This window comes from Onychostoma macrolepis, chromosome 25 (genome assembly GCF_012432095.1).
Source record: "Onychostoma macrolepis isolate SWU-2019 chromosome 25, ASM1243209v1, whole genome shotgun sequence".
In the NCBI taxonomy this organism is placed as follows: Eukaryota; Metazoa; Chordata; class Actinopteri; order Cypriniformes; family Cyprinidae; genus Onychostoma; species Onychostoma macrolepis.
The window spans coordinates 12634144-12653919 of record NC_081179.1 but is presented as its reverse complement, the minus strand read 5'-3'; the positions used below and the strand labels follow the sequence as shown (position 1 = coordinate 12653919).

Sequence of the window (19776 nt, the reverse complement as noted above, 5' to 3'; positions counted from 1 at the left end):
TGTGATGACTGGTCTGTGGGGTGATACAAGGTTAACAATCACTAAAGGTTGATGTCTCAGATTGTGCTTTTCTGTGGCTCAAGGCCTGTTAGACACGAGGCTCCCGGGCTGATGGTGCAAATTGGACCACAGTATCGATTCGACCGTATCATATTCAGCATGCACCTTAGCATAGATCAATGACATTCAAACTAAGAGGAATTCAGTGGTTGTCCTAGGGCACAAATAGATGTGTAATTGGAAAAAAAATGATAGATAAAGTATTGGCTAAAATAATTGATTTGTCTAGGACTGATGGATGTTTTGTTGCTTTTTTCAGCCATATAAGCACTTGAAGTTGAATTCTTTATTTTTTTAATTAAGGATATACTGGAAGGGGTTTTTATGGTGTTCTCGGTCCTTCCCTTACAAATCTCCTTTATAAATATAAAATGATGAACTGCTGCCATCTAATGGAGATTATGAGTAATGCAGAACATGTAAAAAGAGGTAAAACAACAGATGGAAAGAGACAGATTTCTATCTATCTATCTTTTAAAGAGTTCAATAATATCTCAACCCTTTTGTAATTTTAGACACTACTTGCATCCACATCTTCTAATTTCTCATCTGTTTTGGTAAGTATCAGTTATAATACCTGATTATATCCTCACAGATCCTGGGTGTGAACTGAACTGAGAGTTACTCAGCAGTTTGAAGCCCTTTGAGAACTGAGAGCTGCTCCTTTGTGCTTTTCCTGTTAATGAACTGCAGGTGGCTAAAAGATACAGCTGTGTCATTCCTATTACGCAGCACATTTTCATGTTCCCATCATATATGCCGGAATATATTAGATAAAATATTAAACTCACTCATTTTAAAGATGGAATTCATTTGTATCGTTATATTAACTACAATTTTAAAAACTTGGGGTCGATAATATTTTTAGAAATGAATACTTGTTCACATTAAATTTAAGTGACAGTAAATTATTCATTGCGATTTCTTTCAAATAAATGTTGTTCTTTTGAACTTTCTATTCATGCAGCACAACTGTTTTCAACATTGATAATAATAGCAAATGTTTCTTAAGCATCAAATCAGCACATTAGAATGATTTCTAAAGGATCATGTGACATTGAAGACTGGCGTAATTATGCTGAAAATTCAGCTTTGCATCACAGGAATAAATTACATTTTAAAATATATTAATATAGAAAACAGTTATTTTAAATTGTAAAAATATTTTACTGTTTTTACTGTATTTTTGATCAAATAAAAATCTTTGGTGAGCGTAAAAACAAAACAAAAAATCCTTCCCATTTTGCTAACTTCATATATGTATTTTTGTGTACTTATATATACATATATATAGAGATAGAGAGAGAGAGAGAGAGAGAGAGAGAGACAGCGAAATAGAAAGTTAGCCCATTGCGAGAGATTGTCTTGTCATTGGTGTTAAGTTTCTCAGCTTGACCAAAGCATATTCATATTTTCAAAAGGTAAGTTGAAAAGTGCTGCTTAACAGGACAAAGAAACAAGGCATTAGCAATATCCAAGATGATCTAAAATCAAAAACATCAAGAATGACCTCGATCAGTCAGCTTTAGCTGCGTTCAGGGCGAGGAAACGGCATGATCAGTGTTTTCATTTTTACTGAGTCACTCAACCTCCTCCTCTCTTCTTCTACTATGTTTCCATGGTGACCTGCATCTTGGCATGAGTCAAGGTGAGCATCGATGTGAGGGGCTAATGAGTGCGCTTTGTGAGGAGAGAACTATATGTGCACATTATAGCGACTGTTAACTTTTGTTAGCCAATTAATATGACACTATATGGACTTATGATATCTTAATGTATTTTAAGGAATGCCTTGAGCAGGAATAGCGGCATGCAGTAAAATGAATTGTTTGTACTTTGGCAATACTGCATTCAGATACTTTCATAATTGGCTTTTTATTAAACTGTGACCACCACTGCATTAGCTGCTGACAGGCTTCATCCCCTCAAATATCCTATTAGAGCGACCGAATGAGACGTTTCAACCACCGTTATGCTCTATGAGTCAGCGGTTGGGAAGACTGATTGTCTGCAGGCGGGAAAGTAATGGTCCGGAGAAGAATTTTCTGATATTTCCAGTCCAGTCTGAGTCACATGTTCCCCACAAGTCTATAATACCTAGAGAAAACTGTGCGTTAGCATTCCCATTCATCACGAAGGCTGGTTTTATCTGGCGTAGGTGAAATATGTGAAGTAACCAGTCAAACCATGACCTCTTGACCTTGTCTATCACTTCTGTGAATGTCCTAGCTAACAGCACCTAGCTAGCGCTAACCAGAATCTGACCCAGACGTTCCCTCTCATGTTGTCTGACACTATTATCAGTCGGAGACCCCAAGCATATTTTGCTTACGTTGCTGATGTAAATTTAGCACGCATAGACAAAATCTTTGCTTTAACTGTTTAAAAGGAGTCATTTTCTTTAATGGAGTCACTGGGAGTGCACAAGGGTCCTTATGTACAAGTTTATGCCAGCCATTTGACTCTTTCCTTTTTCTCTCAGGATACACACAAAGGAAATTGGTACTCTAGAGCTGAAGCCTCAAGCAGGACCTATTTATAATACAAGCACTGAGCCATAATTATGAATTTCACTGATGCTGAGGGGGAAGTGAACGATCACATGATTTTCAGACAGACTGATAATTAAGGCCCAAAGCCAAAATTCATACCTCTGAAAATGTTAAAAGCTCTTTTGAAGTAGGCTTATATGTATGTGTGTGTGTGTGTGTATGTGTAAGATTTTTTTTTTTTAAATTTAGAAATTAATAGGTTTTAGAGAAATTAATGTTTATTCAGTAAGGATGCAATGAATTGATCAAATGTGACTGTAAAGATAACAATGTTACAGCAGATGCCTCATGCCCAACAATTGCTGAATTTTAGGTGATGAAATAAAGCAGAATACTAGCATTCAATATAAAAAGTGCTCAGGAAAGGGCTTTTGCTCTTGACACCAGCAAAAGATAAAGTTCATACACATACATCGTGGCCTTGAAGGAATGAGGTAAATATATCCACTAAATATTATTAATCTCTGAAAATCAATTTATCCAGTTCTGGGCTGTACAGTATTTGTAAGCGCTAGAACAAACACAATCCCCTCAGTTGTTTGAGCAATCTTCAGCAGGCTTTTGTTTTCGACTGATACAAAAGACCAGTGAGACGTTCATGGCTACGCACAGACACTGAAAAGAGGAACAAAACAAACATTCAAGCTGATTAAACATTATCATTTGTGTTTTGACTTGGAAACATTTTTGCAGTTTTATGCATTTTTTAATATTTAATTTTATGAACAACACCTTAATCATGTTTCAGTGGGGATTTTTTTATGAAAATGTTTATGTGACCATAAACCATAAGTGAAGTGAGCAGATACTGGTACAGTTTGGAAACTAGCCTTGACTTTGGAAACAATCACTGGTTTTGGTTAATATGGAAGAGTTTATATATTCAGATTGTGTATCATAGTATATATGTGACCCTGGACCACAAAACCAGCCTTAAGTGTCAATTTTTCGAATTTGAGATTTATAGATCATCTGAAAGCTGAATAAATGAGCTTTCCATTGATGTATTGTTTGTCATGATCGGACAATATTTGGTCGAGATACAACTATTTGAAAATCTGTAATCTGAGGGTGCAAAAAAATCTAAATATTGAGAAAATCGCCTTTAAAGTTGTCCAGATTAAGTTCTTAGCAATGTATATTACTAATCAAAGATGAAGTTTTGATATATTTACAGTAAGAAATTTACAAAATATCTTCATGGAACATGATCTTTACTTAATATCCTAATGATTTTTGGAATAAAAGAAAAATCCATAATTTTGACCCATACAATGTATTTTTGGCTATTGCTACAAATATATCCCAGCGACTTAAGACTGGTTTTGTGGTCCAGGGTCACATATCATTCTACTACCTTTCAAAAGTTCAGTATCAGTAAGAATTTTTAAAAGATATTAGTACTTTTATTCAGCAATGATGCATTAAACTGATAAAATGTAAAAACTGTAACTTGAATGCAATGTAAGTCGCTTTGGATAAAAGCGTCTGCTAAATGCATAAATGTAAATGTAAATGTAAACTACTCAAAAGTGACAGTAAATGTGTTTATAATTTTAAAAAAGATTTGTTTCAAATTGAACACTGATAAGTTTTCAACATTGAGAATAATAATAAATGTTTCTTGAGCAGCAAATACGCATATTAAAAGGATTTCTGAAGGATCGTGCGACACTAAATACATGACCAGAATAAATTATATCTTGAAATATTTTCAAATGATATCCGGTTGTTTTAAATTGTAATAATATTTCAAAATATTACTGCTTTACTATATTTTGATCAAATAAATACAGCCTTTGTGAGCATAAAATACCTCCAAAAACATTCAAAAATCTGATGAAAGTTTTTGAACAGTAGTATATATATTGTATTTAAATTACTGACCATATATTTTTTTTTTTTCAAAAGACATATTATAATGTTTAAGAGCCATTCATTCATGCAATTTGTGCTGACATCCTGAACAGCGGAGGGAGGTCAGTCATGCATAATTGAGGCTTCTCAATAATTTATGATTATTGTGGATATTGATAACACTGCAGATTCTGTTCAAGTCAAAGCACTAAACCAGAGCATAAAGAAATACCTGGCACTGACTTTAGCATTACTTCATCTGTATGTTGTTTTTAATGAATCATTAGATGGATGCATTGGAAATGACAATAAGTTTTCCAGGGCATTTTAACAGCATTTAATCATTAATTAAATTGCACGAATGAATAAACTACTCAGAGGGAAAGTGAGAGAGAAAATCATTTGTTTGCTCTATTCATTTCACAATCACAACCCATATGAATGAGAAAGAAAATAAGACATTTAATCTTGAATCTTAAATTGAGCCTTTGCTGATTATCTGTGCTGATTTGACTGTGAATTACATCTAGAAAGCATATCAAAATATATCAGGATTGTTCCACAGAGGGGGAAATTGAAAATACGGCCTATCTGGCAGAATGGGCACAGCAGAAAAAACACTGCACCAAAATTCAGTTCTCTTATCATGCCATAAAGCCATGCAGTGCCTGCAGCAACCTTATTCAGGTCAAGCACTCATTCAGAAAGGCTGTAATAAACTATAAAAAACATGAAATGATAATATGACATTTCTGGGTGAAACAGACAAAATGTATGGCAGAGCTTGATTCAATCCATTGAGAATTGACTGGATTGTGAAAGTGGACTTATAAAACAGGTGGTTGAAATGGAGGGGCTGAAAATAAGAGGGCTTGGAGAAAGAGAGTGGGCTTCATTTTGATTTCATACTGGCTTTTTGGCAAATCTTCTTGACCTAAAAAGTGGCATTTATACGAAAAACAGATAATTGGAAGATGCTCAGATACTCGGATGGACACTTTACCATCCCATAAGGTCGGGAAATGAATTCAAATGTAGTACCTACTCAGATTTAGTTTTTTTAAAGTTAAAATTATGATTTTTAAAAAGTTAAGTGTCAGGTTTTTTAGAACGCTGTGTCATGAGACCCTTAAAAAATGCCAATACAAAGGTCAAATATGTCTGTCTAGCTTTATATTAGTAAAGCAGTCTTTTAGGCACCTTTCGCACAGATGCTTGGCAGTGGAACAAAAAAAGTTTTAAAAGTTAAAGGGGTCATGACAATGCAAAAAAAACATTATTTGGTGTAATGCAATGTGTTTACACCATTTAAGGTTCAAAAAACACATTATTTTCCACATACCGTACATTATTGTTGCTACTCTCTGCCCCTGCCTTTCTGAAACATATCGATTTTTCAAAGCTCATTGTTCTGAAAAGCACGGCGTGCTCTGATTGGCCAGCTATCCAGTGCGTTGTGATTGGCCGAATATCTCAAGCATGTGACGGAAATGTTACGGCCCTTACCATATTTGGAAACACACAGCGTCTCCACGACATGGCGGTGGCGGAAAATAAAAGTTACGCAGCCTTTGTTTGTGTATACATTTGGGCGGTGTTACGCAAATCGTCCAACACAGTGACGTAGACATGTGGGGGCGTGTTTGAATGAGGTGTTTCAGGAAGGCGTGGACGAGTCTTAACTTTTATAGAGAATATCTCTTTGGGTTTGAGACTTAAGTCTTTGCAACTTTACAGATCTTAAATATGCATGAACAGCTTGTAACACTCCAAAGACAAAGGGAAACTTGAAATTGCATCATACGACCCCTTTAAACTTCTTTTAACTTTAGTGCCACAATTTTTGCATGCAATGTCATCATGCCCTAAAAGACGCTAACGCATCAGTCAAATATGACCGACTTGTGCATTTACATAGAAAAACAATGGGAAACTTTCTGTGTGAACGGCCCCTTATTTTACATTGAGTGGGCTGTCTCTTAATGGATGCCACCATATTTACATCACATGACTGGGTGGAATGCGCAACTCACAAAATTTACTTTATATAGTGCTTTCAGGCTTTATATAGAGCTTGAGGGAGGTCGGTGCAATTCAGCTGCATCAAAAACTACCAATAAAACAAAAAATCAGTGAGACTGAATCCATGAATGTCAATTATATGCAAGAATAGATACAAAACACAAGACACGCAGCTAAACTTAGCGATAAAGTATATAGTGTAATAGGAAAAAAACACTGCTGTTGGAATGAATAGGTACCAGCTGCATTAAATGTATACTAAACACTCACCTGCATCAGTATGGATGCCAGATGTTTATAATGGGCCTATAGGGGTAAATGGCATATAACATGCGATAGGCCTATATAATGTAATATAATATTAGACATGAAAGGGTTACTTGGTGCATTGAAAGTATCACTAACTCCCCCTCCTCCCCGCCTAACCCCGCTACTTCAGACAGTAGCTGCATCTGTAGTTTAATTGGCGGGTGGCTGCAGCCAGAGTTGCTGCAACCATCCCGCTCTGCTCGAGAACCCAAATCTGCCAACCCACACACACTCTCCGGCCCCTCCCACACACACACACACACACACAGAAGTGACTGCGCTCCAGAACACCCATCAGTCGCGAGACACACGACGCTCTGTTAAAGTGGCCCGCTTCAGCATACGGTATGTATCACTTTCTGTCGTGCAGACTACAGAGACAGCGTTCTAGCGTGCGATGCGGTCTCTGGCGCGACTTTACGCAGTGTCGCAGTGGTCCGGACAAAGAGTCTTGCGATGCAAACAGTCAGTGACACTTTGCTTTATGAGACTGTGGCGTCGCTGAGGGTGCGTATCCTTATTTGACCGCATATTTGTCTTCTTCTTGACGTTATTAATGACTTTGATCGAGTACTCGTGGATTATGGGGCGCGAGACATACGCATTATGATGCGTTTCAGTAGCGATACATGACGACGAAAGAATTAGGTAATTAAACGTCCAGACAGTCGTTTAAATCTACCTGTAATTGCGGCATATGTCTGGAGGACAGTGTGTACGATCAACACCTTACTGTGCTTTATCCAAACTAACTGGATTAATTTAGGTGATGGACGGAGGTTGGCGAAGAGCTCGCGCGGACGGGCTAACTTTATATGTTGCCTTGAATTTTTTTATTTATTTATTATTTAACATGGTTGTGAAATGATTTGTGCGTTTGACAGTAGCTATTTGAAGTGTCTTGCTATTTTATTATTTTGTGCTTGTGCTAAATGACCACGAGAAGTCATTATTTGCTGCATGACGCACTTCTACATTGAGATATTTTAGGGAGGCTGTGTTAAGATGCTAAACGTGTACGTCTTTGTCTGGAGAAATGTATTATGCTCAGAAGTTGTGAGGTATGATCTGAAGTGTTCATGTTAGAGTTGGTGAAATTATTTGAACGATTTTGGATCATTAACGATTCTTTTAGTACTTTTGCAGAAGAAAAATTAGGACAAAAAAGATTTAATTATTATGGCTGCAGATCGTTTTAGATTTCCCCAAAATATTCTTGTGAAAGCTATATTTATTGAAACTTAGGTTTCACAAATATTTTAGATGAATTAAACGCAATAAAATATGTATTAAAAAAGCATTTCACAGATTCCAATAAAACGTAGCCTATGTAAATGCACATTTTACAGTAAATGTTTCAAGTCTTATCCCTACTAAATATTACATAACACAGGTACACTCATCATTTCATGATGACATTACATTTAGTTATAAAGTAAAACTTGCGGTTTATTAATGAGTCATTTGAATACTAAAACCGCTCTGACTGACGTTTTTTATTAACCTCTGTATGTTTTGATTCATTAAAGAACCGTCTCAAATGATTCATTCGTTTGGGAATCGGAAAACACTGGTCGCGCGATTTGTTCACTAAAAAGAACCGACTCAAGATTTTTGGATTAATGAGTCATATAAACACAATAAGTTCTTCAACAGCCTTATGATTTACTTTAAAGAGCCTGCACATAAGGACTGCTGTAAGATTTGATTCAGTAAAAAAAGCCGACTCAAAAGAGGCATTCGTTTGAGAATCAGACTGCACTGGCCACACTGTTTTTTTTTGTTTGTTTTTTTTACTAAAAACAGCTAACTTGAGTCATTCGTTCTGGTAGGCCTATGTAACTACACTGTTCACACATCCTTCCGGCAATCGGACTGCACTGGTCCTGCTGTATGTTTTTGATTGACTAAAAAGAGCCGACTCAAAAGACTCATTCGTTCTACAATAAAATTACAACCAAAATAATGCAAAATATTGGCTCTGACTCAAAATCTAGTAAAATGCCTTCCTCGACAGTATTCCACGAAACCTATAATGCTGCCTGAGTAAGCAGTTCACTTCAGATTTTTAAAAATCAGTTTCGACAGTCATCTCTACCATTTTTTTATTATTTTTTTTAAACAGTAAGTAACCACTAAGTTCAGGCTATTATTTACTGTAATTCAACAATATACAATTGTACAAAATCTTGATACATTTATAAACATTTAGCAATCAATTAAGACGCCCCAAAATGCTGTCTAACTTGTCCGTGAGTTTTTACAGCCACTGATTCGTTTGCTGCTCCGTGACTCAGCGCTGCTGTCTGTGACTCCTTTACTCTTTCCCCCTTCTCTCTCTTTCTGTTTGCAATATGTTTGTGCGTCTGGCCGCTTAAGGACCATTCACGAAAAATAATGACTAAATGGATGACTCGCTCCATGTTTGAATATCATTGTGGAGGCCAATTAAACCCACAAAACGACTCTTTTGCTTCATTCGGCACAGCTGACGTTTGAGTCGTTTTACTCTGAATTTATCGATATCATAGGAGTACAAAAAACAGCAATGAACCAAATAAGACCTGCTTGAACTAAATGATCTAATTACTCTAATTAAAGAGGTGATGGTGTTGTTAACTTTTAAGGATATACTGGGGACTATTTTAAGTACATTTGTTTGTCATCTCAGTGCTGAAATGATTCAGTCATTCCTTAGTTCTCTTTTCTGATGCAACTGTCTGGGTGGGATTTTTACATAGAGAAACACCCACTGACAGCATCAGCTGCTGAGTCATTGTCCCATTGGTACTGGTAGTAGCCTAAAGAAAAGTATAGTTTAGTGGTCCTGCTTTACTTCGAGTGTCTTTATTATAACATGAGATTAAAGTGCCTTCAAAATACATAATCTTATTTAATTGCCCTTGTTTTGTGGCAGTGTGCTCCGTTATAGGCTTTAGAGAGATTCTTTATTAAGCTTTCATGATATCATTGATGCAAGGCTCAATGTTAGGACACTGAAGGGCACGTCCATCTGCCACAGAGTAAAAATGGGCCATTGAAGACATTAAAGACAAGGGCGATTGGGCTTTACCAAAGTGACTCATGCTTTGTTCCGTTTGACATTGGAAAATGCTGAGGAAGGAACAGCCATTTTAGTCCCACAGTTTCAACATAAATGAATGGTCCAACATAGAAAATATTAGCAACTCAACTTTGGACTTATTGGATAATCCATCCGGATTTAGGAACGGTCATCTGAGACAAACAACCTCTCATTGGTGGATTACTCAGCAGAAAGGGACACAACTTAAGTGGCAGGTGCCCGTTTGTGGATTGTAGCACTTTTAATTACAAATGAATCTCTTAGACAGGCATGTAGGTTTGTCTGTCTGTGTCCTCAAACATTTGATCAGAATGATTGCTTTGCTGTGGTCAAAACAAACCGTTAAATTGTAATTTACTTGTTTACTCTAAGTCAGCTCATTAACCGATTTAAATGTATACCGGTAGAACTCTATATAACTCATTAAGTTTGTATTAAAGCAGCTTTCAATATAGGGAGAATTGTTGATGAAAGACTGGTTGACTTGTTGTGGTCGAGTTAAATGTGTTGAAAATGAGATGTGATGTCACAAGCTCTTGGTGTGAACTGCTCACGGTCAAAGCGAGGTGATATGATGTTATACTCTCACATTTGCTCCAAGCTCACCCTTTGGTGACATTTCAGTCTTTTATTCAGTTTTTTGTGTTGGTGGGTATGTGGGTGAGTGCTCAAATGGCCATCATCCTTGGGAGCTTGCAAATTCAGTGTGGGAGGATCACCCTCTCTTTCCTTTGTAGTGCTGCAGTGAGAATTCCTCCACTGCTGTTGAATCACTTTGGTCTGAATTGGCCTGTGTAAATTGTTGCTTGTTCTGGTTTAAGATCTTTTACCTCATTGTATGTTAATCGTATAGATTGCTTTAGGAGATGTTCTGCGTTAAATGTTGTTTGTGTGAAATGTTACTGCAGCAGGACTGGATATTGGGAATGTGGAATGAAAGCATCTGTAATCTGTGAGTTAAATGTAAGCTTGAACTCAATGATACATCTTTAATTTATTAATAATGCATTTGGATGAGACATTGCCAACCAGTATGGTAACATAAAATAATGCATAAAATAAAATAAACACAGGTATCAACTTATTTTGGATTTATTTTTTTCATTATGATTGGCTAACCTTAACATTATGTGGTTTATTAGATTGCTGCTGACCAAATAAATGGTCAAGAAATACTGGTTTGGGTCAAAATTATTTTGTAGATTGCACAAATTTACCGCGTAAAAATACAAAAAGTGCTACAAAATGAATGTTATTTAAAATATTATGATTCATCTCTTTTCCAATATACTTTTAAATGAGCTAGTTAGCTAAAATATTTAACAACGACCTAACATGTCTCTTATTGGTTGCATGTTTTTCTAAACAGTTGTCTATAGGTTTTATGCTCAGTTTTATTTCTGAGGTTTTATGTAGTCAGTAGCAATAAGTGTTTTAAGTCCCAAGATGGCGACAATTAGCTAGCTTCCGTTAATATTAAAATAGAGACCATGAGTAGTACCAGTGGACATGAAATTAGCACACTATTGTTGCCGCAGTGGACAATGTCTGTAGCGGTCATTATATAAAGTAAGGGTGGGCGATATGGCAAGAATATCATATCACGATTTTTTTAGAAATTTCACGATTTTAATCACAATTCTTTGTCATGTTGGTTTTACTACTTTGTCTGAGCAGTATAGCCAAACTAATTTCCCTGTTATAAAGTCAAGGTAACAAAAAAATAAAATAATGGTGGATATTTAGGCCAGAGTGGGCGAAGATAAAAGCCTTTGTCATTATTTTATATTTGTTATTAAAAAAACAAAGATACACATTACAAATACACATAATATACAAATAAAACAAACAGTGCTTTATTTTCAGGTACAATAGGCATATTTAGCAGGATCATTCAAGAAATTGAATGAAAAAAATATAATTATAAAACACTATATAGATTAATTCCTATTAAAGCAGCTGTATTTTTTATTTTTTTCAGTTGAGAGTAGAGAGTTATTTTTTTTTCTGTGTTTTGTTGTTTTAACATTAAAGAATAAAAATTCTGTCATCTGTCTGTCGATTCTGTCATAGTGTTTTATATTTATACCATCATTTACTCACTCAAAATTATTTTTAAACCTGAATGAGTTTCTTTCTTCTGCTGAACATACATGCTATTTTGAAGAACATGTAAAACTAAACAGTTGCTGGTCCACAGTGACTTCCATAATATATATTTTTTCCTACTATCAAAGTCAACGTGGACCAGCAACTGTTTGGTTACCCACGTTCCTTAAAATATCTTCTTTTGTGTTCAGCACAAGAAATAAATTAATACAGGTTTGGGACAACATGAGTGAGTAAATAATGACAGAAATTTAATTTTTGGGTGAACTATCCCTTTAATGACAGTCGGCTGCATGTTTATTACTGTCCCCTTAAGTTTAAGACCTGCTCGCATCTAATATACAGGCACGTATCCGTTTCTCTCTCAACTGTTTACTTTCATTTTAGACATAACCAACTGAGTCTATATGTAAACCTTGTGTGTTTTGACAGTATTAGCTCAAAAGATAACTTAGTTGAGTAATCAGGTGCTGTTAGACAGGCGTTTTTAGTGCGCACCCTTCAGGTGTAACGTTTACGGGCTCAAAAAAAGGCACGTCAGACCAGCGCGCGAATGAAAAGCTTAACCAGAATAAGTGCAGTGTTCCGTGAGTGTAACTCTACCGCTGAGTTAACACTGATGTGAATGTCGTGCTGTACAGTATATTGATACGGCGGTGCCAGAACTGTAATAGAATGTGCGCTGTTGCACAATACTACGATATTTCTTCAAAAGCAGATCGTGGAGACATTTTTATCGTCCATAATCAAAAATCGCCATATTGCACACCCCTAAAAAAGTACTTTATCATTTGTTCATTTGATTAGCAGTCACTAGTACACAATATTAAATCCACTCTTTTTAATAGGATCTCTTCAAAAGGCTGAAAAATATTTTGAACGAAAAGATTTATGATAGGCTTAATACGGCATACAGCTATCTGGCTCTGCTCATGTAACTTCTAAAGGCCTTGAGTACTTTCAGTTGTTAATAGTCGTTTGAATATCCTATTCTAATGTTAAATGAATTACGCATAAAACAGGCCACACTGTGCTTTTTTTTCCATTAAAAATGACCTACTATTTACTTTGATATGTAAGATGACAACATGAATACTTCTAGATCTGTTTACATACTACACTGAAAAAAACGATTCGTTGAATTTACGAAATTTTTTTAAAGGTAAGCGGATGCAATCAATTTATGTTAGCTACATTTAAATAAATTTAGTTGACTAACTTTCAACATTTTTATTTAAATGTAGCTAAAATAAATAGTTTGCAAGTCATTTTTTTCAGTGTATCAAATGTTATGATTAGATGCATATGTTTTCAAGTCCACCCATAAGCTGTCTGTAAATCATCTGGTTAAGGGACTGTGGAAACACTGACATTTCAGAGCAGATGCTGACTCACAGAACAGACCCATGTCCTCTCTTAGATCAGAAAGTGTCCACTATTTATACTCTTTTCTACATGCTTTCATAAGCACTCCTCTATACTGCAGTTAAAACCTGTTATTAACATCTCAGCATGTGTATTTTTCCATCACTTGGTATGCTGGGTATATATTATATCTTTGCACAATTATCAGGATTAAAAGATGCACTTATCAAGCTTCTTTGTTGTTCTTTTGTTCCTGCCTATTAAAATGCCAAATTTATGTGGCCATATTACGTATAGAATGATAAGAAGCCTTTGTGGCAGCAGGACGTTGTTGTGAAATGCTGCAGTGTTGTGGAGTCTCATCAGTGTTGGAGAAACATCCAGCCCTTATTCAGGACCACAAAGATGTGGTTTCAAATGCTAATGAACGGGCTGTGTGGTGGCATGATCTCATAGTTGGCTCAGGGTTAGGTTGGAGTTTTCTGGACCCCAAGGAAACAGTGGTACAGCACCAAAAATCTTCTCGTACCCTTTCTCTTGCTTTAAAACTTGCTTCCTCTGTAGCCCACATCTTGCCTAATGTGCTCATTCCACAATTCACACAGTGAAATCTATTTATATTGTATATTATGTAAATATCTAACGTAAATTGTGCAAAAAAAAGGTTTAAAATAATGAAGTTAAAAACTTTCTCTGTTTATCAAAGACAAATATATAGGATCGCTTATGGGATTCCACTACTGTTCAAAGTTTTGGGATCACTATGATTTTTCTTTTAAATAAATTAATACTTTTACTCAGCAAGGATATTATACTGATTCAAAGTGACAGTGAAGACATTTGTGTTGAAATGAAATATTTCTATTTTAAATAAATTTTCTATTCATCAAAGAAAGTTGCACAACTGTTTCATATGCACAAAATCAGCATAATAGAATGATTTCTGAAGGATCGTGTGACTCTGAAGACTGGAGTAATGAGTACTGAAAATTCAGCTTTGGCATCAAAAGAATAAATTACATTTCTAAAATACATTTAAACAGAAAAGTTATTTTAAATGATTAAAAACAACTTATGCTATTTTTGAAGTGTTTATTATACATTTTATATTGGTTTTGATTTGACTGATTAGCCCTAATTGTTTTATATATTATATGTACATAAATACTTATTAAATATTTTATTAGGCCAAATTGATTGCATATGCAGCTTCGTTTATGCCTTTTATCCATTTATAGACTGCCATCCGATTGTGCTTATTATTAGACATTACTATTTTTGATTTCTGTGAACCAGTATTGCCAGTATAATAATTGAAATCTGAAACGGTCCATGCAAATGAGGCATAAAAGCACAACATGCACTCCTGCTGGGTCACTGTGCCGCTGCCACACCCTTTACCCAGGTGGCTGTCTGAGATTCAGTGACACATCCGTGATAAAAGAGGCTTTAATATGCTTAACTGCAGAATCATTCGGCATTGCCAAATCACAGGACTAGGATTACCAGAAAAAACTAGGGCATTCACTTCTTGTGTAGATGCAACAGGGAGCATCAAAGTCCGATGAAATATTGGCCAGCTTGTGTTAGTCTTGTTTGTATAGAGCACTTAAATCACATACAGTGGCAGAAATTGCTCATCTGCAGGAATGATGGTGCCTAGCAGTGTAATTTATAATAATTTATAAAAGCTTTCCATTATACTTCTCTCAACCAGAGGACTGGACTAAGACTGGATTGATGACACATTTATATAGGATTACAATAAGTCCCTGAAAAGAAACATTAATTCCCTCCGTTCTGAATAGCTAGTTAGCTACAGTAGTTAGATAACAACAAACACCTGTGGTGCTTTGTTTAATGAAAGTTCATTTTGCATTTTAAATAAAAAGGAAATGCCATTGCATAACCTCTGTGTCAGCTGTACATGAAATGGGAATTAAATGGCTCGTTCCATGGGGACAAACAGATTTAGTGTTGCTAATACAGAGCGCTACAGCAAGATGTGCCGTTCACAAGGTTATTTGCTCCCAAAAGAGCACAAGACGGTGGCATGAGTGACTGTTTTAGATGCTCAGATGAGGCGATTCTGTTCCCAAACTTCCACGGGCCTCAATCTCTTGGGTGACCATATCTAGAGCAAAATATCTGGAGCAGCGCGAATGCTTGGTCTGTCTTCTACCATAGCACTGTTTGAGCTTATTTTAATGGAGTGCTCTCATTTTTAGAGTTCATGAGCAGATATTTATATCAAGCGGGTCAAGTGAGGTAGGACTGGATCTCTACACTGAGACCTTCTTAAAACTGACAGGGTTTTATGATGCTAATGCGATTAAGATGTTTGCGCTATGAAATTTAAGTCATTAATTAATAATCAGCAGTTATGAAGTTGCTTGTTCTTTAACGGATTCACTGAATACCTTGGACTTTTGGACTACTGTTACAATGCTACGTTCTTTCCCATTCTTTAGTGACTGTGGAAAAGTGCCAAAGGGAGTAGTGGAAACTGGAAGCTGGCTGAACACACCGCTCTCTGCAAAACCATCTGTTTATTTAAAATGGCAAAGTAGTTTTGTGGTTTTTAAATCCATTTGATATCATCAATATGCTAATTTACTTCCAATTGTTGACAAATTTCGCTTTTGGCAGATATAAACATTGAAAATGTACAGTTTTTCTTTTCCATTAAAAAAAAAAAAAAAAAAAATTATTAAAAAATGAATGACTCACCCTGCATGCCCAGTAAAATACTCTCTAGAATGAGAATGTCCCCCCCACCCACCCAATGCCATATGTGAGTAGCAAATCATGGTTCATGGTTCTGATTTAGCTAAACCCTGGCTATGTTTACAAAGTAATGAACCTTTTGGTACATCCTGCCAAAGATTCCTGTTTAAATACAAAACATGTCAATACAGGAATTAAATAGTGCTTTTTAAGCTATAAATGCCACTGAATAAAGGGTCTTCTGTAATTATTTTTTATTTATTTTTATCATTAAATCAATTTAACTTTTTTAATGAATTTTTTATTGAAAATTGTAAATTAGTCTATATTTTATCCCTGATTTTTCAAAAATGTGTCTTTTTTTATCACCTACATTTGTTTATCCTTTTCATCAGACACCAACAAAGAGCACACAATGCATTCATTACAAGGCCAATAGACCCATGTAGTTCTGGGCATTGTGCCTAAGGCAGAGCAACTGCAGTGCCTGAGACTTTCATACCTCCCTCGTTTCTTTGTACTTTGTCACTTTGTAAAGGGCAGCAGCAGGGTCGGAGCTACTAGTTTCCGTGGCAGCCCGTATTATTTGCATTCAGTGAGTCCTGGTGAAATCTGTCTCACTAGTCTTCACATATGCTGTACTTTCACTTCTGTACTTCCTTCTCATACCATCTGGCTCATAGAAGCAAGGCTGGGCTTAGGCCAGCTTGGTCCAAACCCCAGTCGTGCTGCGTTCAGCAGCTCTTTGATTATCCCACTAATTCCTCAATGCACCCTGCTCTTATAACACTCTTTATACAACTGAAAACGCAGGATAAATGTGTTTGGACTGGACTTTTGCGACGATGTAGACTTATGTTGCATTTGTGTCATGTGATTTTTCCTTATTAGCTTCGCATGGATATCCTCTTATCGTAATTTACACTTAAAACCCTAAACCCTTTACTTATGACTGTAATCCAAATGTCCATGATGTCTCATTAACAGGATTCTTGCAGGACTGTCCTTGAAATACATTGCACTAAGGTAGACATTTAGCTGTGGACATGCTGCTCTGTACATCTTGGGAGTCCTTTTCTTAATGAATGAATATTGATGTGAGTGATAGCTATGCCTTTCAGTGTTACTCCTGCTGCAGGGACATTCATTTTGATTAACATTAATCAATCATACGACTGCTATGTTTGACTTTCAAATGAACAAATCAGTACAGTGCTGTGAAGGAACATGCTTTAAAGGATTAAGCTCTGGCTGCTGTGTTGGGCTGCGAGTTATGATTTAGCATTTAGCCCTATTCCTGAATAATTTTCTGGCATATTGGCATACAGTTTTGGGGAGCAACTAACTAAACGTAGCTAAACTTTTCTAGTGAAGCTACTTCCAGTGGTCATATTGTATTTTGAACGTCATATTGAATTGCACATGCAAATTCATCGCTAAGTGAGCTCTATCTGAAATGTAGTAATGGAAAGCCTGATTTGTTATACTGAATCATTTCATCCTAAACAACTTTCTGGCATATGTAGCGCTGGGAGGTCTGGTTCATTGTAATGAATTTGTTCTTCCTGAAGTGTGATCCATTTTAGTGAATCAGTTCATCTTAAAGTGATTTATTCAGGTGAATCATTTTGTTCAGACAGTAAATGAACAGAATCAAAAAAGATTGTCTAATTCAAGTTCCTTAATGGCATATCAGACTTCTTTATAGCAGAATATTTAGTTTCTTACTGTTTTTGATTCAGTTATGTAACTAGGCAATATTCTTATTTTATGCATTAGGGCTTATATTTATTTTAAATTTATTAAATCAAATTTGATGTTATCACCCAATTATTTATCCATTCATTCAAACTTTCATTGTTTTGTGTGAGAAAAGTACAGCTCTGATTAAATTATAATCATTTATATCATTTTATATCATTGTACAGATTTTTTGCTCAGATTTTGCCCTCTGAAGTAGCTGTATTGTAGTTAGTAGTTTTGCAAACTACTATTACAAAAGAGTAGCTTGAATGTAGTTTAACTACTTCAAATTATTAATAACTAGTAGCTTAACACTTTTTGAAAAGCCAATAGAAAGCACAGACATTTAGCAGATTACTGTTTACAGTCTAATGCTTAAGCCTCAGATGCTCATTTCTTTTGCTTTCTGTATGAGAGTTTCGTTCTTTACAGGATGACCTTTAACTAGTGTGTATCCCCATGCTGCATCTGTTTTCAAATCATGAATAGGCTCAATGAGTCTAGTCACAATAGATATTTGTAACTTAATATCAACAAGAAAAACCATATGTATCTCTTCCAGGTCAAAGGACTCTGCACCACAAAAGTGATGTTCTTGAAACGGTTGTATTAGTGAACCCATCAGAAGATACTGTTATCTCTGAGGTAAGTTATTTAAAGCTGCCATATGTTTAGATTTGATGTTAGACTGAATAACCTTGTCGAAGTATAACCTTGCTGCAAACAGACTGACTCTAATAGACTAATGTGTTTTAAATGCCCTCTTTGTCTCTTATTATGTCCCAGATCCATTGTCTTGTATCTGACCCAGCTGTGCACAAGCTGCTGGTCCTGAGTGGGCAGAGTTCTGACCAAGGTGACCTGGTTCTCCAAACTGGAGTGTTCAGTCATCAAACCTTCTCACGTGTGTTTGCTGATCCTGGGGTAAGTTTAGATAATATAATTGTATTAACATTGATATGAAATATTTATGTATATTGTGTAGGGCTATCGTGATTCGTCGATTTTATTAGAGTATTCTTTTTTTTTTTAAATCCTCGACTTCATTTTGCTCGCGTCGACTAACCGGCAAAATGGCGTATTTCATGGACGAGAATCCATAAAACACATTATTAGACTGTTTTTCAAGGCTGCATGACATATTAAACCCATTTAAAAATCATAATTAAGCACAATTGTGAATTCACAAATGTTACGATTTAATTAAATAATTATATGCGATGCTGTTCTAATACAGTATATGCGCTTTAATTATTTACATGCGTGTAGTTCCACAGAAACTGTTATCATTTACATGTGTGGAGCATCTCAAACTCCATCTCTGCATGTTGTTGTGAGTTTGGGTTTATTATAACGTTCATCTAGGAACGCAACGTGTGCCAGATCAGATTTGTAAGGTAAATCATATATAAATCTACGCAAACACAGGAAAAAATAAAAGTGCTTAGTCGATATTAAAAAAGGATTAGATTGCACAGTAATTTGTAAAAAAAAATTTGTCAGGCCATTGGCGCCCCCTGCAGGCCTTTGTTGTGATGCGTAATCTACATTAGCTCTATTGTTTATAATACATTATGTATTTTAACAGTTTTGTTCAATAAAACCATATGATTTCTTGCTATTGATTTCATCATTGCGATTATATAGGTATTTTAAGTAATTTTAAAGGCTATTTTTCACTTACATCTATTTTTATTACCACAAAAAAATTTATTATAATTATAGGGCCCTATGAAATCCGTTTTATTTCCAAATTCAGTTTTTTCCATTTTCATTTTTCTATACTAATTGAGTTTTACAGTTTTATCTTTACCAAATTCTGTTTTCCATTATTTTCTGTATTCCATTTTAATGGTTCCATTAAATTTTAATAATCAAAAGCATCTCCAGTTAATTGATTTTATTAAAAAAAAAAAAAGTTTTTTTTTTATTAATTTCTTTTTTATT

General features: G+C 35.5%; 1 protein-coding gene across 2 annotated transcripts in view; it reads left to right on the top strand.

Moving 5' to 3' along the window:
* The window catches only part of LOC131534396 (microtubule-associated protein 1A-like), a 32774-nt gene that overhangs the window by 4820 nt on the left and 8178 nt on the right, over positions 1-19776 (top strand). Inside the window, exons 1-3 of one of the 2 annotated variants that reach the window (XM_058767228.1) lie at positions 7096-7145; positions 18392-18474; positions 18616-18753. Coding sequence is in view for 1 of the 2 variants with exons in the window: in XM_058767227.1 (XP_058623210.1) it covers positions 18392-18474; positions 18616-18753 (221 nt within the window). In the remaining variant the exon portion in view is untranslated. Of the gene's footprint in view, positions 1-7095; positions 7146-18391; positions 18475-18615; positions 18754-19776 lie in introns of those variants that run through there. The other variant, XM_058767227.1, reaches the window with a different exon arrangement.